Genomic DNA, 25710 nt, shown 5'->3' on the forward strand with positions numbered 1-25710 from the left:
CGAATATCCTGTTGTCATTATCTTCTAATCTTGCCGTGTATCGGCAATTGCGGCCCAATTGGCCACAAAAACTAGCAACAATTATCCAATTTCTGAAAATATACAATAATATCTTAAACACCCAGCAGCTACATTGATTTCTCTCTCACATTATTGTCAAAAACATTATATTATACCAAACATGCAAAGCTCAATTACCAAACTGTTCATAAAACTTTGCTTCTTTCCAGTTCATTATGATTTCTCATTTTTCTGCCATTGCTGTTACATCATTATGCAGTAATACAGTTTGTGAATTAGGCTAGATGTGATGCCATTTCTTCCCCCATGTTCAATCCTCCAGGTACCTTGGTTTCTAAGTCTATAATATACCTGGATTCTAGTCTCCTGAGGGTCTGTAATCTATTTCCACCTCGTGGACTTTCAGGAACACAGTCCAAACAGAAGAACCTAAGAAGGTCCCTATTACTGCCATGCTTGATCGCAAAGTGTCGGGCAACCGGATAAGACAAGTCTTTATTCATGATTGCCCGCATGTGCTCTAGTACCCTCAGTTTTACTGGATTGATGGTACTGCCAACGTATCTCAGTTGGCAGGGACACATCAAGCAGTAAACTGCATGATCAGTATGGCAGGACATGAATTTGTTTATTCTCCTGCCTCCCTTGCAACCTCGTACTCCATAAGTCAAAGTTCGTTTGCTGTTTATACAGGCTTTACATTTTCCACAGGGGAAAAAACCTCTGGCATCCTTCAATGTGCCCTTTGTTCTCACTACTGGCTTCAGATGGCTCTTGACTATATGATCTCTTAGGGATCTCGCCTTCCTAAATGTTATAAGGGGCGTAGCTGGAATATCTGATCCAACAATCTGATCTGTTTTTAAAATCTGCCAATGTTTGGTCATAATAGACCTCAACTTTGAGGAGTTTGAGGAATACGTGGTGATCATGCGAAACTTTCCGTTCGTATCTGGGCGCACCTTCTTTTCAAAAAGGGTCTTTCGGGGCATTTTCTTAACTTTGTTCAGTGTTTCATAAAGAAGACTGTCTTTATAGCCCCTCTCAGAGAATCTTGCTATGCTCTCATTTGCCGCTCTTTCAAAGTCCTCATCTTGGGTACAATTGCGTTTTAATCTTAACAGTTCCCCATAGGGGATACTGTTGATTAGTTTTTTTGGGTGGCTGCTCGAGGCATGTAAAACACTGTTTCCCGCTGTGGGTTTTCGATACAGTGATGTGCAGATTTTGCCATTTGAGGGGCTATAAAGACAGTCTTCTTTATGAAACACTGAACAAAGTTAAGAAAATGCCCCGAAAGACCCTTTTTGAAAAGAAGGTGCGCCCAGATACGAACGGAAAGTTTCGCATGATCACCACGTATTCCTCAAACTCCTCAAAGTTGAGGTCTATTATGACCAAACATTGGCAGATTTTAAAAACAGATCAGATTGTTGGATCAGATATTCCAGCTACGCCCCTTATAACATTTAGGAAGGCGAGATCCCTAAGAGATCATATAGTCAAGAGCCATCTGAAGCCAGTAGTGAGAACAAAGGGCACATTGAAGGATGCCAGAGGTGTTTTCCCCTGTGGAAAATGTAAAGCCTGTATAAACAGCAAACGAACTTTGACTTATGGAGTACGAGGTTGCAAGGGAGGCAGGAGAATAAACAAATTCATGTCCTGCCATACTGATCATGCAGTTTACTGCTTGATGTGTCCCTGCCAACTGAGATACGTTGGCAGTACCATCAATCCAGTAAAACTGAGGGTACTAGAGCACATGCGGGCAATCGTGAATAAAGACTTGTCTTATCCGGTTGCCCGACACTTTGCGATCAAGCATGGCAGTAATAGGGACCTTCTTAGGTTCTTCTGTTTGGACTGTGTTCCTGAAAGTCCACGAGGTGGAAATAGATTACAGACCCTCAGGAGACTAGAATCCAGGTATATTATAGACTTAGAAACCAAGGTACCTGGAGGATTGAACATGGGGGAAGAAATGGCATCACATCTAGCCTAATTCACAAACTGTATTACTGCATAATGATGTAACAGCAATGGCAGAAAAATGAGAAATCATAATGAACTGGAAAGAAGCAAAGTTTTATGAACAGTTTGGTAATTGAGCTTTGCATGTTTGGTATAATATAATGTTTTTGACAATAATGTGAGAGAGAAATCAATGTAGCTGCTGGGTGTTTAAGATATTATTGTATATTTTCAGAAATTGGATAATTGTTGCTAGTTTTTGCGGCCAATTGGGCCGCAATTGCCGATACACGGCAAGATTAGAAGATAATGACAACAGGATATTCGGACGATCACGTTCATTAAATATGATGGTCTAGGAAATGTTCCATAGATCTTGGCACAATTACTCACAGAAGAATGTACAAATAGCGATCATGAAATGGTTTATACGCATTTTGTTGCTGATTTACAGCGTTAAGTTTTTATGACAAGTATGATGGTTGAATACTGTCCGCTTTGCCAATTCATGGCTTGATTTGATATACGAGGGAAGATTTTATGAAATATGTCTTTCGATTATATGTATTGCACATTCAAAGATGGCGCGTAAAAATGTAAAGCTTAGTGGTCCTATTTTTATCTTGACTACCCAGCATGCAATTATAAAATGTTGCCGCGAAAAAACGTTCTGATGTAAACACTGACGAAGGGAACTTTTTCCTGAAACACGTTTGTTTAAAAGAATAAATTCGTGCTGTTAAGCTGCTTGAATCTTGTGAGTGCTGTTTTCTTCTGTCTGGCCCGGCTGGGTATTTTTCAGAGGACTTGGAGCTATTATTTGTATCGCGGGACACCGCCGCGTTTACAGCACCCGCTATTGGAGTGACTCGTGTTGCTGGTGTACAGGAGCTGGATATATATGTATATATATGTATGTGTATATATATGTATATATATATCTCCACAAGTTCCCCAGATGTAAGACTGCACTCCACACCCAGCTGGGAAATGAAGTATTTTCCAGCCTAATAACACCCTCCAGTAGGTTTGTCAGCTAAGCTACACGCATTTTGGGACATTACTTTTCACTGAATGACCCTCATGGAGGCGCAAGGAAAGCCACAAATTTGAAGAAGCATGCAGGGGGGATGAGGAAAGCCTTGTTGAAGTGCCAGCTGTCACGGCCTCTGATGAGAAGCACTAAACGCTTCGAAACGCGCAAGGCCAAGGACTTGATGCGGGGATGGGAAGCCACATGCCTTTCAATAAAGAAGTTTTACACTTACCTGGGTGTGGAGTGTGGTCTTACATCTGGGGAACTAGTGGTAATACATAAACACAGCGCTTCCAGGCCGGAGAGACGACGCACCGCCTGAAGCAATCACGGACCTAGAGAAGTGAATTGTTAAGTCTTAAAGGGTACAGCAGGGGAATGATTAAGGCAAGCGAAGTCCCATCCTGCAGCCCAATGGAGGGCTATGAAAAGTAATATCCCAAAATGCGTGTAGCTGGCAAACCCACTGAAGAGTGCAATTGGGCGGAAAGACTTCATTTACCAGCATGCATTAATTATTGAATTACCATCATGGAGGCGCACCGGAAGCCACAAATTTGAGGAACCATGCAGGGGGGATGAGGAAAGTTTTGTTTAAGTGCCAGCTGTCACGGCTTCCGATGAGAAGCACTAAACTCTTCGAAACGCGTAAGGCCAAGGACTTGATGCATGGATGGGAAGCCGCGTGCCTTTCAATAAAGACGTTTTACACTTACCTGGGTGTGGAGTGCGGTTTTACATCTGGGGAACTTGTGGTAATATATATATATCAGTCATGAAATTATATTATTCAGTATTCTGGTTATGATATTTTGGCATGATAATGACTTTTCAATTGCTATTGTGACATATCTGGGTTGACACTATTAGTAATCCTGTAAAATGTGGTCACTACTGTGATTGTATTTAATGTGGTCGCTAGTTAAACAGTGGTGAAAGCCATTAAGAGCTTGAGACTAGTTTCATTGACCAAAAGTAGATTTCATTATTGAAAAGGTTGAAGAGCCTTGACCTACATAATTGGGGATGCTTGGTAATATAAGTCTTGGCAGGGCTTTGGTGGGTGCCTCGGTTTGGGGGTTTGCATCAATGCTTGTTGGGCCCTTCCAGTGATGAATCATGGCGAGAGATCTTCTGATGGGTTCCATGAATTGAGGCAGGTGCTATTGAAATGCTCCGCTCAAGGCACAGTAGCTCTTTGCAGGATGCCCCGAACCTTAAGATGTTTCTTTGGGCTCTACCTTCTGCATGTTCTGTTATTTACTCTAGTTGCTTGTGAGCATGCATAGTTCTGTAGAGCGTCATTTATACTGATTTGTATTTGGTCCTCATCAGTTGATATGACTTTTGGCCACCAATATTTATTCAGTAGTATTATAAAATCCTGCTTTAACAGGTAGACATTAAGTTCTGATGTCATCAGTTTTCACCTACAGAGGCTTTCTAGAGTCTTTCATGGCCTATGAGATATCTTCCGCAGAGGATGCCCTGTTCTCTTCAGTAGTTGTCATACTGGAGTAGTTTTGTGTCAGTCTTGCATTGGGGGCCTCATTTACTGCCCAGTCCTATATTAAAGCTCACCCAGACTCATTATTCTTACATGATGGCTCTGTGAGTAAGCCTTCATATTACTCCCTGAAACCACGCCTGTCACAGCCCGTCTGTTCACGGATTACTCACTGTATTTCAACTCAAGGAAGTGAGTAAAGGCCTGCGGAGAACTAAGACAGACTGGGATGGGCACAGTAAATGGGTTAGCTCCTTTCGGCCTGTGAAATAATTTCTACTTTGCTCCTCCAAGATGGGCACAGTTTCACCCTGCCCCTGCCCTGTAGAGGCGACTGCATAGTAAGCTGCTGAAGGCCCCAGGTGTGTATTTCTCCCAACAGTTCTCAATGCCCGCTGCAAGAACACCTGGCTCCTCCGCAGTAGTTTTTGTATGCATTCTTTGTGAATAGTAATAGTACTGTCCCATAGCCTGGAGGTCACCCTCCACTGGTGCATATATTAAACATGTTCCAGCAGTGCCTCTGATGAGCAGGAAAAATTTAGTCCATAGTTGCGTGGTTGAAGTGCTGCTTGCTCGTGTTAAAAACTTCCTAGCTAGAGTCCCTGAGGCATCTGTCAGTCCTCTGAGGGTCTTAGCTTCCCCAGCTGGAGCACTGAGCCGGCTCCACTGGAGCCATTTACTGTTGCTGCAGGGTCCACAGGGCCCTACATGCTTCTTTCCTCATAAGGTGCACTTCTCAAGCAGCTCTGCTGACTGAGCAGGGGCGTAGTAAGGCCCCACTATATCCCGCTGATCCAGGTGATTGGAGTGCAGCGCAGTCCAGTGGTAGGCTCTCAGGACTGCCAGCAGGCCATGATGTCTTTGACCGATTGGGGGTTCTCGTAAGTTCCTGCACCTAATCAGCAGCCACTTTCTTTCCCGAAGAACTTGATCTTCTCACAGGCCGCCACTACTTCCCTTCACCAGCTTGAATGCCATCGGATCCCTGAGTATTGTCATATTGTCAGCTGTGTGTTGTAACTCCTTGGGTACCAAAATCCACTCCACCCTAGTTTATTTCTTATCTTGGATGTCTGGTTTCTCCTTTTAGCATTAGTGATCCACCATAGCTTCAGTGAACTTTCGAAGCTATATGATATTATTCCGGTCTTCAGATGATTGGGATGAGGATCAGGTGGAAGACACCCTTACATTGCATCTGCCATCTTTGCCAGCTAGCCACACCCCCTGAACAAATATATTTTGCCACCTTATAACATAACTGGTGCTTCAATCTTGCATTTTTGGAAGATAGTTAATTTGCCTAAGTACGGGAGATTTACTCTCCATTTAGCATTAGAAAGTGGTTCAGAATACTTGATTAGACGGCAGATAAATATTATGAGCTATCTTGTTTAATAGAAGTTAAATGTGAATTTAATTAGAACACATATTTCATCTAAAAGCACCATATTTTTTTAAAAATTGCGTTTTGTTATCTTAGCAACCATTTGATTTATATGCATTGTTACTTTTGCTTTATCTAGTGTCAAGTGCAATAATATTTATGCTTCCAGTCAAGCGTAATAAATGATTCTGTATAGGGAATTGAGACGGATTAAGTAGGTTAATCAACTGTTGGCTCTGAGTTAACACTTAAGAGCAGATAGATCTTCTGCACATAACTTTTCTAAAAAATATATGGAGCTGTTTTCACTTAATTAAATCCTTTTTTATGATTTAAGCTGATGTGAAACCAAGGTTCATGGGATTGCCATAGAACTCTAGGATGTTCTGATATAATCCAGCTGTCATTGCACAGTGGTAGACATCTTTATAATTAGTTTCTCAAAAATTCTTCCAGCAATGGCTTTCATCTTAGAGACTGCATTAGTTCTGTCAAAATCACTTATCAGTAACAACAATGCATATTTTGCACTTTTTTTGTAAATATTTCAGTTTTATGGCTCACAGTAAACTGAAAAAAGCAATGCAGTTTACATTATTATTCAAGACGATAATATATATTAGTATTTTGATAGAGGATTACACAGCTAACAGTGAGTTATGCAAAATTATTTTAAAAAATCCTTATCTACATCAACCAAATAAAGCCATCTCGAAATCAAAGTATTCCCACTAACATCCCCAAATTGTTTGATCTTTATTCGGACAACCCTTAAATATAGTCTTTTTTCCATGCAAATGCACCGGTCCAATTCCGTCATTATGGCGGACATTTGTAGTGCGAACATGAGATGCGCCATCCCAGTCTCCCTTGAATTCCAGTAGGCTAGTTTTGTGAAGAGCTCCACAGGGCAACGCAGCACTTGTGCCAAGGTGAATGCTATTAGCTACCAATAGGGACTAACCTCTGGACAGTTAATATCATATAAAAGAAATTGCATTCTTGTAAAAGAAATTGCATTTGTAAGCCACGCGTCTCATACAGGTTGATGTTTGGGTCTCATTTTCTTCAAACGGATAGGCATGTGTTGTCCGATGTTGTCAAAGCTCTAGAAAGGGTATTTGTGTTATGATCTGTTGGGTCATCGAAGTGGAGATTGAGGTCGCTGAGCAGTCAGAAATCTTTGGATCTGATGGAGATGGGTGTGATGAAGTCGGTGAGGTGGTTACTGAAGGTGATGCATGGTCCTGGAGGTTGGTTGGCATGGGTACCTGAAATGGACGAGGATTGGCTGATTTGTAGTCAGAAATGCATGTGTTCCATGAATGTGGTTGGTTCGTCCGTTGGAGTAGTGCAGGTGATGGTGTCTTTGTGGATGATAGCAAGACCTCCTCCTGGCTTGTGATGCCTGTCTCTGCGGATGGCCTCGGTGATGGCAGTAGTCCATGACGGGTTGAGCCATGTTTTGGTGAGAAAAGGATGTCCGGGGAGTGCGTTCTGATGAGGTCCCAGATTTCAGTGGCCTGTTTTCAGAGATCTGGTGTTGTGGAGCATGCATGCGATGAGGATTGAGCGGTGGGTGGTGGAGGAGTGACACTGCTAGAGAAGCACTAGTAAGTGCATGAGAAAGGTCCACCATACAGTGAGGTGTGGAGCAGGGGCAGCAGTCATGTCTGCATCCTGTGTTCAGTGCTGGCAAGTCGGATAAAGTGTAGCAGTGGTGGTCGGATGGATCAGGGTCTGTGGTGTAACCAGTTGCAGGCAGACTTGTCTTTGGCGCACCAGTGGCTGCCGTTAAATTGGTACTAGGAAGGGGCGGAGCTCGAGGGGTTGGGGCTATGGAGGGGCATGAATCTGCAGGTGGGGGAAGGCACAAGGAAGACAGGGGAGAACAGGTAAGTAGAGGAGGGAAGTGCTGGTGTGGGGAGGCGGTGGAATCCCTGGAGCGAGAGGAGAAAAACAGAAAAAGCAGTCACTGAAACGAGTCAAGGCAACACAACGGGCAGAAAAACCTGGCAAGAAAACGGGCAGAAAAACCTGGCAAGAAAACGGGCATAAAGGTGTGAAAGAGCACCAAAACGATCACAAAAGACGGGACAGAGCAACAAAACAGGCACAAAAGACAAAGCACAGGTCAAAGCACAGAGCGGGCAGAATGACGAATAAGCGCGAGCATGAAAAGGGTGAGTGAGAGAAAGAGGAACGCAGCGGGAGAGAGGAGGAGCGCAGCGAGGTGGGGCCTCGAGGCAGACGGCCGGATCGGAAAGGAACTTAAATGGTCGAAGGAGACCAGTCCATGGTAAGTGCGAGCTGGGGGCCTAGGCTCCTGGGTGAAAGATCTGAAATGTGGTGAGCGAAACAATAACTAGACATACATAATATAAATTACAAGTGTAAATATGTATAGACTGTGTGTATATTAATTGTATGGAAACTTAGGTAAAGTGGGAGTCCGTAATTAGGGCATCTAATAATGCCTGGAATGATTATAGATAGGATAGCTCATAGAGATCTAAGGGTGAGAGTTCAAGTGCCTGTTCCATGCAGGCTGAAGAATTGAAATCGGGATGAGTCGCAGCATGGTTAAGGAGGTACTGAGAACTAAACATTGGGGGACTCTCACAAGTAAATGTGTTAGAGCAAAGGATTCTAGGTGAAGAACAACAAGAGATCAGAGATGTAACATAAGTGCCATTTCAGAGCACTAAAGCAGAGAACTAAAACACATTTTAGTGGATCATTTGTGATTTTTGGCTCAACAAAGGCTTTTATTAAAACCCGTTAAAAAAAATGATATTTGGAATAGGAGGTAAGTTGTTAATCTACTCTTGGAAATGCGATTCTTGGATGTAACCTGTCCCTCAGGGTGATTTTGATTATCTGTGGACGAAGTTTCACGAAAAATCGGATTATTTTATGGTAGTATGAATTGTGGTAATATGTTTAACTGTAGGTTCGGCCCGATTTTAGTTACTGATCTTATATGTTTGTACATGGTATTTATTGTGCTTTGTTTAAAGACTAAGGTCGAAAAAAACATGTTTCACTTACTGAGTCCCGTGATCTTGCGAGGGGAAACGAAAGGGACGATAATTAGTGGTTTGGAATGCTTCTAAGTAAAAAATAATAAAGATGATAATGTGGACAATTTGGTAGTATGTTTTAAAACAGCTGTAATAAAATTGTGGGTGGAAAACATTGCGTGTTGTGACAAGATTGAAGTGAGGGGTAGAAGGGATGTTAAGTAGGTCAGAATTCTGAACAAAAGGGCAAAGACCTTTATGCTATAGGGCTGAATGGGTCGGACAGTGATGTAGGCGGAGTGAAGACAGGACAGGGTGCAATGATGAAGAGCATAGCTTGTGTAGATATTATATCAGAGATTTTAGAGAAAACGCAGAATCAGAGGTGGAGAAACCGGCATTATTTGCAGCCAGGGGAGTGAGAGTAGAGATATATTTTTGGGAGCATGTAATTTAGGGTGGAATAGCAGAGAGGTAGTTAGGTATTTGAATATAGAGATTTGGTTGGGCGAAAGACACATTTAAGTACAGTAAGGAACAATGGCCTTGTACTCCTCTAAATATGTAGGGGGTTTTGTTTGCTGCCATTTATGGAGGAGGGGTGCACATACTTTTATGGAGGAGGGGTGCAATTATTAAAGATCTTTACGCAGATGCTTAGACAAACAAGGTATTTTACTGGTTTTTATGATTGATATTTTTATGTAAATTTTATGAAAAAGCGCAAAAAACTATATGGATACATTTTGAGTACTATAATTACGGATCACATGCAGGAATATGAATGTCTAAAAAGAAAGTATTTTTACAGATTGATTTCGAACAAGTTGTACAGTGCATTTTCTAATCTTACAACCTTTACTTTTTTAATAGAATTTCTGTGCAAGGAATGCCCAAAGATTCATATACTTATCGAGCGTATAGACCGGAAAGAGATTCCAGGAGAACAAGTATTTATGCGCAGATGGCTTCACGAACGGTTTGAGATCAAGGATAAGTGAGTGGCAGTGATATAATTTATTATCATTTGCAAAATTTGTTAATGCAGTCTTTATTCTTTGCAGACTTGTCCAGGAAAACTGATGCTTAACTGTTTAGTTTGAGAGTATTAATTGAATGTAGTTGTAGGTATTGGGTAAGGGTGGAGGAAAAGGAAATATATCCATTAGGCAAGTTAAAAAAGAAGAAAGTATGCCAATTTTGTTATGGAAAGATTACCTGTGGCCACATTACAATAAGTGAAAGTATTTAAAAATTAAATTAAATCCAATGCCAATCACGCATCATTGGGGGCTAACAAAAAATTTAAAACTTTTATTTTCATTTTCAAAAACAGTAGGCAGCGGTATATTATTACAATATCAGTGGTCAGGTTGAGTACACAGGGGCAACATGTTCACTTAGGAAGGATTATACCAGAATTCCACTCGGAAAGGGGGCTTCAGGAAGCCATCACATCCGTTCTTCATTGTATACATTTATATTATCTTCCATAAAGGACAACCCTATTGATTCACCTTAATCCTCTTCTGCACTCTCTTCAGAACTAATAGCCTCCAAAGGGTCAATGTTTGCAACCGGTTTAAAAACGGCATCACTGAGCTCCCTCCAATCACTCAGGTCGTCTACCAATTTGTCATCTCCCCTATTTAATTTCTTTTGTGACTCTTCAGCCAGAGCCCATTCCAGAACATCTCATGGCCAGTATTCCGCAATGGGAAAGTGATGTCCCATCCAAGTAATGGCTACTCTACGTCGAGCTAACACTAAGGCAAAGTGCAAGAACTTATAAGCCATCTTACTCTTCTTTGGTCTTCTAATGTACCCCAAAAAACAAGATAGTGGAGTGTTGTCTATGAGGATCCTATGCAGTTCTGACACCATTGTGTCCAGAAGCCCCGAATCTCAGGGCACCACCATGCTAAGTGTATAAAGGCAGCACTACTGGCACCACATCGTGGCAGTCATCCGGTCTGATGGGGTTTATGTGGTGAAGTGTCTTTAGGGTCTCATAAGTTCTAAGATGGAAATAATAATGAATCGATTTAAACCGGGCATTGTAAGACACTGTGCGTGTAAGCCCAGCAATAGCTGTCCACCAATGGGGTTCCAAGTTCTGAATCCCATGCTGCACGTGATTTAGGTAATGGACCGAACGAGTCCTGTTTCATGGCCCTATATTAGGTGGCGTCCTGCGCCACAGGTCCGTAGAATATGTCTAGTGGGGCAGCTGGATGTGCGGGCCAAGTCATCCTGGCAAAATCAGCCAGTCCTGCATAGTGTAAATATTGTCCCTGTCCTAGTGTAAAAACGTCACAGGCCTGTTCTATGTAACGAAGAACGCGCATGGGTATAGGTGTCCCAAGGTCTCACACCCACCTTCCTGCCAGTCTCGGAAGGACATATGTTCCAACATTTGTTGTACCGGGGCTAATATCCATATAGGGAGTTCCCAATGAACAGGGGCATGATTCAGTATTATTTTGATGTACTGTTGCCATATGTGTACAATGTGACGCTCTATGTATGGTTGGTCCCTGCTGACTCTCGATCCCTCCATTAGGGCCACGAATGTGTGTTCTACTGTCACCAACCTGCTAGTAAGCTCTGTTTCCAGTTACCTCAGTTGTCAAACTACCATGTTGTAGGTGTGCAGCATAATAGTGAAATCAAATTTGGGTCCTTTAAGGTCTCCCTCCTCATATTGCTGGGACATCGTACGTAAAGCCACTCTACTACGTCAACCCGCCCATAGCAACGAGATAAGTGCTGACTGTTGTCATTTAAAAAACATCTTGAGTATGGTAAGTTCTGCAGCACATATAGACATCGGGGTAGCACCAACATCTATACTGAAAGTCTGCCTATCAATGATAATGGCAGAGTATTCCAGAAAACAGTCGACTTCCACAGTGTATCAATAACTCCATCCATATTGAAAGGGAGTACCTGAGCATCAGTGTGTGACACTTGTATACCTAAATAATGAAATTGGGCAATTCCCAACGCAAACCAAGACTCTGGAGTCGATCTAGTGATTGAACAGCCAGTTTCGCTCAAGGGAATATTAAAGATTTGGCTTGATTAAGCCTAGGATCTGACAAGTATCCCAAGTCATCCAGAAGTTTCAACAGCCTAGGTAGTGCATCTCATGGTGAGGCTATATAAACAAGGGTGTCATCTGTATACAATGAGGTCACATGGTTAGTGTTCCCCACCCTAATACCACAGTTCAATCAAACAATCACTAACACTTTAATTGGTTGAATATACGACCATCAAGGGTCAGAGAAAAGACAATTTATATACAGCGGTTTAAAAATTAAAGACATGTTAATAAATATCAGTCAAATTCAGAAATCCCACATCGCCAGTATAAATTCATAATACAGGAGTGTTTCCCCGTCTGAGCAATATATAATAAGAGAACAGTACAAATACAATTCAACATCAAAACAAATTGAGACCTCACAACACCAGTTTAACTTCATGATAGGTATCTTTTTCGCAGTCTCAAGGCCTGAATTATAAAATTAAAAGCTCAAGTGTCGTGGTGAGGCTATGTAAAAAAGAATATCGTCTGCATACAACGAGATCATGTGGTTAGTGTTCCCCACCCTAATACCACAGTTATCCAACTCCTGTCACGCCCAGATCGCTAAAGGGTCTATTGCTAAGGCAAATATTAGTGGCAACAGGGGCATCCCTGCTGCATTCCTCGCCCTGTTAGCCTTGTGTCGGGGGCGGGGGGGGGGGGGGGGGCTAAATGGTTAGGTAATAGGTAATGGAAAATGATGTGTAGACATGCTGCAGGAACCACTTTTCCAGCACCTGGGCGTGTCGGACCCGATCTTATTTGTAGAGACTAAACATATACTTTAAAACTCATACTTCACACTCGTTCATGCTGGTCAGCACGTCATTAGGCTCTAGGTTACAATTCAGTAATGCCAGATAATAGGGGATTTTGGGGTGGTAGGCACAGTACTAGGATAAAAGGTTGCAAATCAGAACGTATATGGCCAACTATAAATATTTTTTTTAATTATTTTATAGGATTTTCACATGTTGATTGCTCAGAGTAATGGATAGACAATGGACAAAATGACAGGCGGGAAAATGCTATCAGTACCATGACATGGAATGTTGACGGATTATGAACCTAAATTAAATGGAGGGGTTGTTTCCTGGGGAATTAATTGATGTAATCCGATGATAGTGCTATTCAAGGAAACGCACCTATTTGGGAATAAATATTAAGTTGTGGGGCGAAGCCAGTGCGTTTTATTGGCACACCCCGGAGTTAGGTGAGGGTCGAGAGGAGTGACACTACACATTATTGTTATTAGTGAATATATCCCGAACTGCCATCAAAGTGAAATTATGGATTAGACGAGTGGGTTACGACAGAAACCACAGACTCCATATATATCCTTGGCAGCGATTTTAGTAATCTCATAGACACAGGGCCGGCGCTATGCATGGGCATCGTGGGCAGATGCCCAAGGCCCCGCGCCTGCTCACAGCCGTGGGGCCTCGCACCTTTAAAGACTCCAGACTATTGAGGCCCAGGGGGCCCCCTAAGAGTTTATATTTTTTCTTTGTTTGAACAATCTCCCCTGCAGGCCTGTCTCTGTGGGCCTAATGGCTGCATCTGCATTTTGAAGTGCCCCTGCTGTGAAGGGTGCCCTGCCTCTGTATCAATGAAAGCAGAATATCCTGCTGGTCGCAGAGCAAAAGATTGAATGGCGATGTTGGCGCATCACAATGGAAACTGCTCACCTAGAAGGAGGGGAAAGGGAGCAGAGAGGAGGATTAAAGGGGCAAGACACACAAGGGGGAGCAGATAGGTGTGTATAAAACTGCAAAAATGAAAGACAGCAGGTCTGAGTACGAAACAGCGTAAAATTGCCTGCTGTACTTTCCTACTTGGTCATAATATTCTAGCTTTTAGAAATTAAAGTACACCTGTAAAGCTACACTCTTGCAGTTTACCAGGAGAAATTTTTATGAATTCCTATTTTTTTTGCCTAGGTGAATTTAGTTTATTTTTGTACAGGCAAATTTCTTTTTGTTTTTGCATTGGCGCTGGTCTTCAAACCTTATTGTCTCCCATAGGGAAATGGTTTCCGTGTACAATCACCACACCTACACCCCAACAACTTTTGGAGGACTTTCATTACCTTCAGACCAATAGCAGGAAAAGATTGGTCTCTTTGTGAATATCCACAAATTGACTATTTGTGGTAACTCACAGACTTTCATGGTTGCACACACCTTATTTCTTCAGCTTTTGCCTGGGATTCACTCTCACATATTAAATAATCCTGTGGCAGTGTTAATTGGGTTTAGGAGGATTTACCGGTGCTCGGTCATCTTTTCTGAAGCCTAGCAGTTGTGAACAGTGCCATTTACACTTGTGAAACTAAGTTACAAACACATACAGCTTTGAGAATTGGGCCGAGAAAGTGCATGATCAACTGGACTAGCGAAATTCACACAGGGCCCTTCCTTGGTTTTAGAGACTTGTAAGGACTCAGACATGGGCAATATCCTTTTGAACTAAGGTGCACATAATCCGTTCTTCTGGTTAAGCGCTACCTTTTCCCTGGGCTAAAGACATGCCTAGCGAAAAAGTAGACTATCTGGTGATGAAAATCTATCACTCCTTCTTTAGAGAGACCTGACAGATTATCAAACAATATATGTGACCTCATTTATAAAGGGATTTAAAAATATTTGAAGTAATGCAATAGGGGTACTACTTCATGTACTCGTGAATGCCATTGCAAATTGCCCCCGAAATGTCCAATTCCTTATTAGTAGAAGCGCAAGGAGAGCTCGTGTTTCTGTTTGTGCCAGTTGCATATAAATACTCACTGAAAGTTATCATTTTAGAGGTTTTGGGACAATCCACAAAGGCATTTAAGAATATGTGAGTAGAACTACAAGAGTACTACCAAACACACTCCTAAATGCCTTTGCTAATTGACCTTTATTGAGATTAAAATGCATGCGAATTGAAGGACTTTGGTACGTTGGACTACTTTCTGAAAATCATGACTTGCAACTTCCTGGAGCATGAGGGTTCAGTGCAATTGAATCTGTGCGATTCTTTTAAAACTGTTGATATTGGTGATCGACACACCATGTCAAGACCTAAGTTAAACAGACAAAGGGACAACTTTAATGAATGAAAGGGATAGAGTAAAATCTACTGACCCCATTTTTGCTGACTATCGAGCCGCTGGCCATGCAATCGGGAGGGATCCACTTGTCAAAATTACAATGAGGTAGTATTCAAAACCAATACAAACAGTAAAAAACAGCTCAAATTGTACACAATCTAATTACATAAATTGCAATGGGCTACAGCAAGTCCTGAGAGATTAGGCTAGCGTGGGAGGAAAAGGATGGAGAAGAGGGGGGTAGGGTATAGGGGGGGGAGGTTAAGGCAATACCAAGTGGGACGAAGCAGGTCCTATGGGAAAGGTTAGTGGGCGAAGGAAGATGTGAGAGGGGAAGGAGAGATGGAGTCTGGGATCAACAAGGGGGAGGAGGACCTTTGACAGTAGGCGGTCGGGTATGATGAGTGCCCGGGGAAGGGATTAAGGACCCAAGTATTTGTTGAGAAGGAGAAGTTTGAGGTCTTTTTTGAAGCTGACGTAAGAGGGGTTACAACAAAGTTCTTTAGGAAGGGAGTACCAGATGTTAGGCCCGTTTCCAGAAAAGGAGCGTGATTGTGTGGATTTCTTGTTTAACAGAGGAGGGACAAGACTGAGTGTTGGGGCTCCTCAATGCTCTAGAGCAGCCAGCTTTGTGAAGTTTATCTGAGAGGTACTGCGGGGTGCGTTGATGCAGGGCTTTTTGTATAATGCAAGCTGTCTTGTAGGAAGTTCTTCCTTCGATGAGAAGCCAAGTGAGGGCTTTGAGGGCAGGGGAGATGTGATTGAACCGTTTGAGGTCGATAATGAGCCTAGCAGCCAGGTTCAGAACAGATTTGATTGGGGCTCGGTGGACTTTAGGGGTTCCAGAGAGGATGGCATTACCATAGTTGATTTTCGAGAAGACCAGCGATTGGACGACTAATTTAAAGTTATCTGCAGGAAGGAAGGGTTTTATTTTCTTGAGGTGATGGAGAGTGAAGAGAGCGCTTTTGACCGAATTATTTATGTGGAAATATTTTATGTAACTTAGAGGAACTACCAGTTCAAGAGTCACTAAAATGAGGAGCTTCTATCTGCAGTTAGTTTATCATACCTGCATGAGTTAGGGCTTCTTGGTAGATGTCTTTTTCCTAAACTGCTCCACCAAGTTCATGCTTTTCTGTCCATTCAAGTGATCCACAAAGTATTTCCCAGGTTAAGATACCTTTGTAACTGCTCTTTGAGTATCAAGTCAATGCCAGAGGTACCAAAGAAACCTCTGACATGATTCTCAGTCTTCTAAGGAACATCATCTCGTGATCTTGTAAGTGTGAGAGGCTCATTGATCAACCTGTTACATTGTGTTTGAAAACCTGAAAACCACTGGTTCGTAACCTGTGGTCCAGAATTCCCTGAGGCTCCGTGAATGCTTCTTAGGGAGTCCACAACTGCTCAGAATATTAAATACTATTAATAGATTAATTAATTGTATAATAATAAAGTTGCAAAATGTAAAATTTAAAATTGTAAAACGTTATGTAAATCTGAAGGAATTTGAAATTGGAGGCTAAAATTTAAGTTTGTATCCTCAGATGTATTTGTGGAACCAGTGAGTGAAGTGAAGTGAAGGGGTTTTGTAGAGCGCGACTGCTGCCCGAAGGCGTCCACGCGCTAAGTAGACAAAATTAAACTCTGAGGGACAGGGAAAAAAGACCAGGGGGAGAGCTAATTTCTGAAGAGGAATGTTTTCAGCTCTTTGCGGAAGGACGAGAGAGTAGGGTTGGACCTTAATGCAAAGGGGAGAGAGTTCCATAGTCTAGCAGCATTGAGCGTGAAGGACCTGCCTCCTGCTCTGGACCTTTTGATTCTGGGGACTGCAGCAAGAAATGCATTTGTGGAACAAAGAGATTTACCGGGGCAGTAAGGGGAGAGAAGTGAATGGTTAATCTCAGGACTAGCTCTATAGAAGGCTTGGTGCGATATGCACAGGGTTTTAAACTTAATTCTGTCCCTGACGGGGAGCCAGTGAAGTGACCTGATCCCTGCCTTGGCTGACTCTCTGCGAGGGATCTGGAGATGGGTGCGAGCTGCACAGTTCTGCGTGCGCTGAAGTTTCTCCAGCACTTATTCAGGGGCTCCCAAGTATAGGGCATTGTTGAAGTCTAGCCTGGACTGGATGAGACCTTGAATAACAACCTGCTTAGCTTCAAAGGGCAAAATGGGCAGGATCTTTCTCAGCATTCGGATAATCCCGAAGCAGGTTGCTGCTGTTTTAGTTGCCTGGGTATTGAAGGTAAGCGTTTTGTCCAGCCATACTCTTAAGCTTTTGATGTCCTCCTTCGGAGTTGGAGGTGGGCCTAAGCTTGCGGGCCATAGCTGGTCGTAGGTGGTTAAAGTAGGGGGGCCGAGCATCATTATCTCGGTCTTGTCGCCATTGAGTTTTAAGGATGATGTTGTCATCCATCTTTTAACATCCTCCATGCAGGCTGCCAGGTTGGATTGGGGGAGCCCGCTGTTTTTGTGTGTCAGGGAGACCACCAGCTGGGTGTCGTCCGCATACGAGATGATTTTGATACCGTATTTTTGGACGACCCCAGCCAGCGGCCTCATGTACACATTAAACAGCGTGGGGCTCAGGGAGGAGCCTTGGGGTACACCGCAGTTTAGGGGTCTGCTCGTGGAGCAGGAGTCCGCTGAGAAAAGAGCTCAGCCAGTCGAGGGCGTTTCCTGAGACTCCCAGGTTTAATAGTCAGGACAACAGGGTTCTATGGCACACCGTGTCGAACGCGGCACTTAGATCGAGGAGGACCACTGCCACTGACCCCCTTCGATCCAAGATCCTCCTGGATTCTTCCCTGACGGCTAGAAGAGCCGTTTCTGTGCCGTGTTTGGGACGGAATCCTGTTTGGGTGGAGTCTAGTAGAAGGTTCTCCTCAAGGTAGTTGGTGAGGTGGAGATTGATGTACTTCTCCAGAATTTTGCTTGCCCATGGCAGTAGGGAGATTGGACGGTAGTTGTTAGGGTCTGTAGGATTAAGATTAGGTTTCTTAAGCAATGCTCTCACCATTGCTTGTTTCCAGGAGGGGGGACCACTCCTCTTTGCATGGAACTATTGAGTAGGTCCATGAGGATGGGGAGGATGACATGGTTGGCCATGTTCATCATCTGAGGGGGAGCCGGGTCGAGGGGGGAACCTGATTTTACATGAAGTGCAAGGGGTTTGAGTGATTCCAGGTCTGGCGGTGGAAATTCATTCAGGTAGACTCGCGAAAGGTGTTCTGTGGCAGTTGGGGGAGGTGATATGACCGTGATAGTCTCAGGACTGGTGGCTGCAAAGGAAGAATATATTTTGTTGATTTTTTGAAAGAAAAATTCAGCCAGTTCGTTGCAGCGGGAAATAGGATCGGAAGTTGGGGCTATGGGGGGGGGGGCTCTTAGAGAGGCTTTTGACTACTTGATATATTTCTTTTGGCTTAGATCGAGCTGCCATATTTTTTTCTTTATAGTAGTTGGTTTGGGCTGAGTTTATTTCGGTTTTGTATGCCCTGATGGCTTCCCTATATCTGTCTTTCTCGGTGATGGCGTATCCCAGGCGCCACTTCCTTTCCAGTTTCCTGCACTGTCGTGTCAGTTCCCTGAGTTTCTCCGAATACCAGGGGGCAGTTTCTCGAGCTCTTTTTAGCCTGGTTTTCCTGGAGGGGAGGATGGTGTCGATGGAGTCCTCGATCCACTTGTTGAAAGTCCTGCTGTCGGGTGCAGGGTTTTTGGAAAGAGCGGGTTTAGCAAGTGACCTTTGTTATGATTGGGAGACCCGATTAGTTGTTGTAGTTGAATAGCGGCTAGGCTGGAAATTAGCTCGTTGGCGGTACTGTCGGTGCTGACATCGAAGTGAATATTGAAGTCACCCAGCAGCGTGAAATTGGATGAAGACATGGCAGATTCGGCCGCTAACGACGGCAGCGAGGAATTGAAGTGATTTAGTGGGCCTGGCGGGCGATATACAAGTGCCCCTGTCAAACTGTCGTTAGGGGTGAGTTTGAGGCAGAAAGACATGCTTTCGCAGTCTGGGATTGGATCTAGGGTACAGTAGCATTGGTATATAGATTTATGAATGATGGCGAGGCCTCCTCCTTTTCCGCGTATGCGGTCCCTACGCACAATTTGGTAGCCCGGAGGCAGGGTTTGAATTACATCTGGGTCGCAGTCTGGGGTTAACCAAGTCTCGGTTAGGAAGATGGCGTCAGGAGACCGTTCGTCTAAGAGAAGAGAGATTTCTGTACTGTGTTTTGGCAGGGACCTGCAATTTAGGAGCAGTAGGGTGTAGTTTTGCTGAGCCTGCTTGAGCCGAGCAGTTAGCAGGTTGGTGTTACAGTGCTGACAGTAGGTGGGTAGATTCAAGGGATGGTGTTGGTGAAGGCAGCTGTCCTCCGTGGGGGGTTTAAGTGTGAGAAGGGTGGCGGCACTGTATTGCGTCCTGAGCGGGAGACCAAGGGGAGTGGCCCCTGTCCCCGGTCGGACACGGACGGGCGCAGACGGGCTTGCCTTTAGCGCCCGCTGCGCGCGTCCTCTGCGCGTTCGAGAAATGCACATATTTGTATTAGCGGGAGGGGCGTGGTCTTCGGCAGTGGGCGTGGCCTTGTGGGCTTGCGAGGCTAATGGCGGCGGTATGATTTTTCAACCCGCGGCAGCGTTCTCACGAGCTGCGCGGGGATGTCCAGGAGGTCTCCAAGGGGGGGAAGTACCCAGGGAGCAGTGACCAGCAGATAAAAACAATTTTTAAACAAGAGGTTACATTTTTAAGAACGAGTGATTTCTCCCGGCTTCCACCTCAGGAGTCAGATTCTCTAATCTGTCTGTGAGCATAGTACAAATGCATTTAACAGAACATATAATGGATGATGAGTGACTTCAGTTGAATTTTAAAATGGCCCAGCCTTCCTGTTAAAATTCATATTTTTGGAGTATTTCTAATATTTGTGAATTAAATATTTCATCATTTGCGTATTTGTTTGATGAATGCTTATTTTTGTGTTTTTTTGTGTATTGTTTTGCAGTTCAAACAATTGAAAATTCATAGCCGGGGTCTCTGCTTTCCAATAATGACTCAGTAGGGGTCCCTGGATTTCAATACTGAACCAGTAGGGGTCCCTGGTTTCCAGTAATGGTTAAGTGAGGGTCCCCAGAGGTCAAAAGATTAAGAAACACTGCTCAACACTACTGTTCTCTTATGGTGTGTCTCTGAATAATATATACGTTGAAGTATTAGTTAGCTGCAGATAGGTATTGCCAGCATTCGGAATTTGACAATTATTGGTTCTTTAGGGAACTACTCCAGATTACTCACTGATTCCAGTAAAGCCATACAGAGGACACTTTATGGAAATGTCCACATGTCCATTCGATTAGATGGATCAATTTTCAATGGGATTTTGTTATTAGCGCAGTCTTGTTAGCTCATTTATTTTCAGTACATATGACTTGGAATTCTTACTACCAATTAAATCTGCTACATCAGATGGGGAAGATGCAACTTTAACAAACTATGCTCACAGACAAATTTACCACATCTGTCCTACTCATCACTGGTTCTAAAATGCTTCTTATAGTTTGGTATGGGCTAGAAGGTAATACTGAAGAGGTGGAAACTGGCATTATAGCGATAAAAGGAACTCTGATGACACAGATATGTTTATAAAAAATAATGCATCTGACAAAATGATAACTTTATCGATAGTATATTTAATGTATCCTATGAACGTTGTGAATGTCAGCATTTTCAATCATGTTTTAAAAATGATTCTAAAAGATGAGCATCCTGGTCTTCTTAATGCCTTTTGGACTTGGCCCTCTCTGCAGGTTCAACTCCATACTTTTTGCCTTCACCCCTCCTGTTTTCAGAATTTATTTTTGTTGGCATTAGAATTCTGGGCACTTTACCACTGCTAACCAATACTTGGGTGCTTGTGCTCTCTCCCTAAAACATGGTACAATTGCCCAACACCAGTTTGCCACATTTTATTTTCTTGTAAGTCCCTAGTATCCAGTACTATATGTACCCAGGGCCTGTAAATTAAATGCTACTAGTGGTACTGCAGCACTTATTGTGCCACCCATTAAAAATAGCACTTTAAAACATCTGTCAGGCCTGCCATTGCAGCCTGTAGTGCAGTTTTAATTTTCCATTTTAACCTGGCAAATTAAACCTTTTGCCATGGCTAAAGCATATTAGTCACCTCAAAGGTAGACCCTAAAACATGGGGATTTGCAAACATTTTCATAAAAGTTGTGGTCTTTGATGTGACTGAAGGCTGCCTTATGCCCCGCGTCACCACTGCTCCTCTGGGCCAACCACTCCGTGGGCGCGGGCTTCCCGCAGAAGGTGGAAAGTCCCGCCCCTCGAGGCGTGACGCTCTCGAACTTCCGGTTTTTGCCCACAGGAGGAAGCCTCTGGATAATTCATTAGCCTCTTGTTTCGATTTGTTCTAATGTCCGCTCATAAGCTGTCCCTTAAGGTGTGCTACCCATCCTATAAAGGAGGCATCTGTAATTATTAAAACTTGGGGTTCTGGTCGCATTAATGGTAAGCCTGCAAAAAATGTTCTATCATCCACCATGTGAGGCTACTTTCGTTATGCTGCATTATATGGATTTTGTCCTCCCATTTGCCTTCTGCCTGAATTCATTGGTTGTTTTGTTTGCTGCCGAAGGAAGTGAGTAACTGCTCCCTCGCCGCAGAGCTTTAGGAGTGGGACATCTAGTTGGCAATCTTTCTTGGCCACGCCCCTGCAATGGCTAGTAGTTATGCCGGCACTGTCACTGGCAGCGTTTGCAGGAGCGATGGATGACACACGCTGCAGTGTCCTCCTGAGGTAGGGCCTTGGCACATAATGTTTTTACAATTTAAATGCTTGTAGTAATTACTGATATGGCACGTCTACTACCAAACTGGAGTAGATTTCCATACAGGAAAAATGTTTTTTTTTATTTATAACAATACAAACATCAATGAGAATGGACTGGTTAAAATATTTTAGTACAAACTAGACTATAGTCTCCTGTTTCATGCACACTCTTATTTAAATTGTCATTGTGGCATAGCACAGCTATGGTTGTTGCTCAGTTTTTCTTGGAGTGTGTCGTTTTGTGAATGTGCTGGCCCTTGCGTTACTCACATCTTGTTTATCACACACTACCCTGCACACCTTTACCTTCAGGCCACCTCATCTTCTGATTTGTAGCTAATGTTTCACTGTAGCCTCTTGAGGTGGTGTTGGATGCGTTGCTCAGAAAATCCCACTGGAAAAGATTTAATATGAAACTATTCAGCATGTCCCACTATCAGGAAAAAGATCACTCAAACAGAATAATCCATGTGTGTCTTCACATTAACCTAACCCAGAAGTTTAGGGTACTCTAAGCCTGCTTTGCATTTTTCCTGTTTAGCGTCTGTGGTGGCATTTCAAAGGAGCAGCACTCTATGCCATTGGGTTTGGTACTTATCATGTCTTGCCTGTGAATGACTATCTTGATGTGGATAGTGAAATATTTAAAGACTCCTTCTCGAGAAGCGTTCCACACACAGCTGAGATTATTCAGTGGCATATTTGTTTATAATAACTGTAATTTACCAATATTTAAACCCACAGTACGAGATTGGCGAAACAACCCTAAAATGGTGTATGCGGTATTGGATCAATATCTATAGTTCATCTTGAAGTCGTTCCATTAGATTATACCCTTTTTTTCTAGAAACCAGAGTATGTGAAACTTAAATGGTTAGTTACTTGGCTATACGGTTCATCCTTGTCATATTTCTTATATCATGTGGCGGCCCATGGCAAACATTATGCTATAAGGAAGGGGTGAGGTAGTGGCCCCAGAGTATAGCAAATCTTGCTATCAATCAATCAATCACTGCATTTCTAAAGCACGCTACATACCGGTGAGGGTCTCAAGGTGCTGGGGGGGGGGGCTGCTACTGATCGAAGAGCCAGGTCTTGAGAAGTCTTCTGAAGGCCAGCAGGTCCTGGGTCTGTCGTAGGTTGGTAGGGAGAGTGTTCCAGGTCTTTTCGGATTAGAGGAACTGAGGCGAGGGCGAGGCTGGCAGAGAGAAGGCTGCAGGTGGGGGTGTGGAAGCTGAGTCGATCGTTGAGGTATGTAGGTCCGGTGTTTTGTAGCACTTTGTGTGCGTGGATGAGGAGTTTGAAGGTGGTCCGCTTGTTGACTGGGAGCCAGTGTAGGGTTCTCAGATGGGGTGTGATGTGACTGCGCGGGGGACGTCGAGGATCAGTCGTGCCGCGGCGTTCTGGATGCGTTGTAGTCGTCGCAGGAGCTTGGTTGTTCTTCCTGAGTAGAGGGCGTTCCCGTAGTCGAGTCTGCTGGTGACGAGGGCCTTGGTGACGGTTCTTCTCGTGTCGGGGGGATCCATTTGAAGATCCTGCGGAGCATTCGGAGGGTGTTGAAGCAGGATGCTGAGACGGCGTTGACTTGCTTGGTCATGGAGAGGGCGGAGTCGAGGATGACCCCCAGGTTGCGTGTGTGGTCGGTGGGTTCCGGGGGAGTGCCTAGCGATGTGGGCCACCAGGAGTCGTCCCAGGCTGATGGGGTGGGTCCGAGGATGAGGACCTCCGTTTTGTCTGAATTAAGCTTCAATCTGCTGTCCTTAATCCAGTCGGCGACGGCCTTCATTCCTCTGTTGAGATTGGCTTTGGCGGTGTGTGGGTCTTCGGTGAGGGAGATGATCAGCTGGGTGTCGTCGGCGTAGGAGATGATGTTGAGGCTATGTTGTCGTGCGACATGGGCGAGCGGTGCCATGTAGATATTGAACAGCGTCGGGCTGAGGGAGGAGCCCCTAGGGACGCCGCAGATGATCTCAGTGGTTTTAGAGCGGAAGGGAGGTAGGCGGATGCTCTGGGTTCTGCCGGAGAGGAAGGATGTGGTCCAGGCCAGGGCCTTCCCTTGGATTCCGGCGTCATGTAGGCGTGCTGATAGGGTGCGGTGGCAGACCGTGTCGAAGGGTGCTGATAGGTCCAGGAGGATGAGGGCGGCTGTTTCTCCTTTGTCCATCAGGATCCTGATGTCATCAGTGGCGACGATGAGGGCGGTCTCGGTGCTGTGGTTGCTGCAAAAACGGATTGGGAGGGGTCCAGGATGTTGTCTTCGAGGTAGCGGGTTAGCTGTTTGTTGACAATCTTCTCTGTCACTTTTGCCGGGGACAGGAGCAGGGAGATGGGCCGGAGGTTCATGAGGTCCTTGGGGTCCACCTTGGGTTTCTTCAGTAGGGCGTTGATCTCGGCGTGCTTCCAGCTTTCCGGGAAGGTTGCTGTTTCGAAGGAGATGTTGATTGCTTTCCGGAGGTGGGGCGCGATAGTTGTGCTGGCTTTGTTGAAGACGTGATGCGGGCAGGGGTCGGATGGGGATCCGGAGTGGATGGAGTTCATGGTTTTGGTGGTGTCTTCGTCGCTGACGGTGGACCAGGCGGTCAGGCGGTTGGTGCGGGTGGAGGTCGCGGGGGTGGTGGTCTCGGTGGTGGGTGCGGGGGTGTCAAAGGGGAAGCTGTCGTGGATGTCGATGATCTTGCGGTGAAAGAAGGTGGCCAGTGAGTCGCACAGGTCTTGTGATGGTGGAATGTCGTTGGTGTTGGAGCTGGGGTTGGAGAGTTCTTTCACGATGCTGAAGAGCTCTTTGGTGTTGTGTGCGTTGTTGTCTATGCGATCCTTGAAGGCGGTCCTCTTGATGGTCCTGATGAGTTGGTGGTGTCTGCGGGTGGCGTTCTTGTGAGCAGTGTGGCTGCCTGGTGTTCGGTCGTGGAGCCATTTCTTCTCCAGCTTGCGGCAGGTGCGCTTGGATGTCCGGAGGTCTTCGGTAAACCAGGCGGCTTTTTTGTTGGTGTGGTTGGTTGTGGAGATCTTGAGAGGGGCGAGGGTGTTGGCGCAGTCGCTGATCCACTGTTTGAGGTTGGTCGCTGCGGTGTCTGGGTCGATGGGGTCGGCGGGTGGTCTCAGGGCGAGGGTAGCTGTCAGTTGGTCCTTGGAGACCTTGCCCCAGCAGCGGCGTGGCAGCTGTTGGGTGCGGTGGTATGTGGTGGGTTTCTTGAAGGTGAAGTGGACGCATCTGTGGTCTGTCCAGTGTGGTTCGGTGGTGTGGTTGAAGGAGATGTGGGGGCTTGCGGAGAAGATGGGGTCCAGCGTGTGTCCGGCGGCGTGGGTGGGGGTCGTCACAAGCTGTTTCAGTCCGAGGTTGTCGATGAGGGCAGTGGTGTTGGCGTAGTTTTTGTTTTCGAGGTGGAAGTTAAGGTCCCCGAGGAGGATGTAATCCGTGGAGGCGAAGGCGTGGGTGCTGATGAGGTCGGCGATGGTGTCGTTGAACTGTGGTCGTGGTCCGGGCAGTCTGTAGAAGAGTGTTCCACTGAGGGTCGTGTTGGGGTCGGTGTGGACCTGGAAGTACATGTGCTCGGCAGTGGTGAGGGTTTCGTCGGTGTTGGTCGAGACTCTGAGGGTGTCTTTGTGGATGATGGCGGTTCCCCCTCCAACTCCGTTGGCGCGGTCTCTGCGGGACATCTTGTAGCCCTGTGGGATGGCTATGGCGATGTCTGGTGCTGAGGTGATGTTCAG

The 25710-nt window shown here is 44.8% G+C and overlaps 1 protein-coding gene across 1 annotated transcript in view; it reads left to right on the forward strand.

The window, feature by feature from the left end:
* AGPAT5 (1-acylglycerol-3-phosphate O-acyltransferase 5) overlaps positions 1 to 25710 on the forward strand; it is a 520893-nt gene that overhangs the window by 427365 nt on the left and 67818 nt on the right. Inside the window, exon 7 of the mRNA XM_078647934.1 lies at positions 9825 to 9948. Within this exon, the coding sequence (XP_078504060.1) occupies positions 9825 to 9948 (124 nt within the window). The remainder of the gene's footprint in view (positions 1 to 9824; positions 9949 to 25710) is intronic.

Source organism: Lissotriton helveticus, chromosome 6 (assembly GCF_964261635.1).
Source record: "Lissotriton helveticus chromosome 6, aLisHel1.1, whole genome shotgun sequence".
NCBI classification, from domain to species: domain Eukaryota; kingdom Metazoa; phylum Chordata; class Amphibia; order Caudata; family Salamandridae; genus Lissotriton; species Lissotriton helveticus.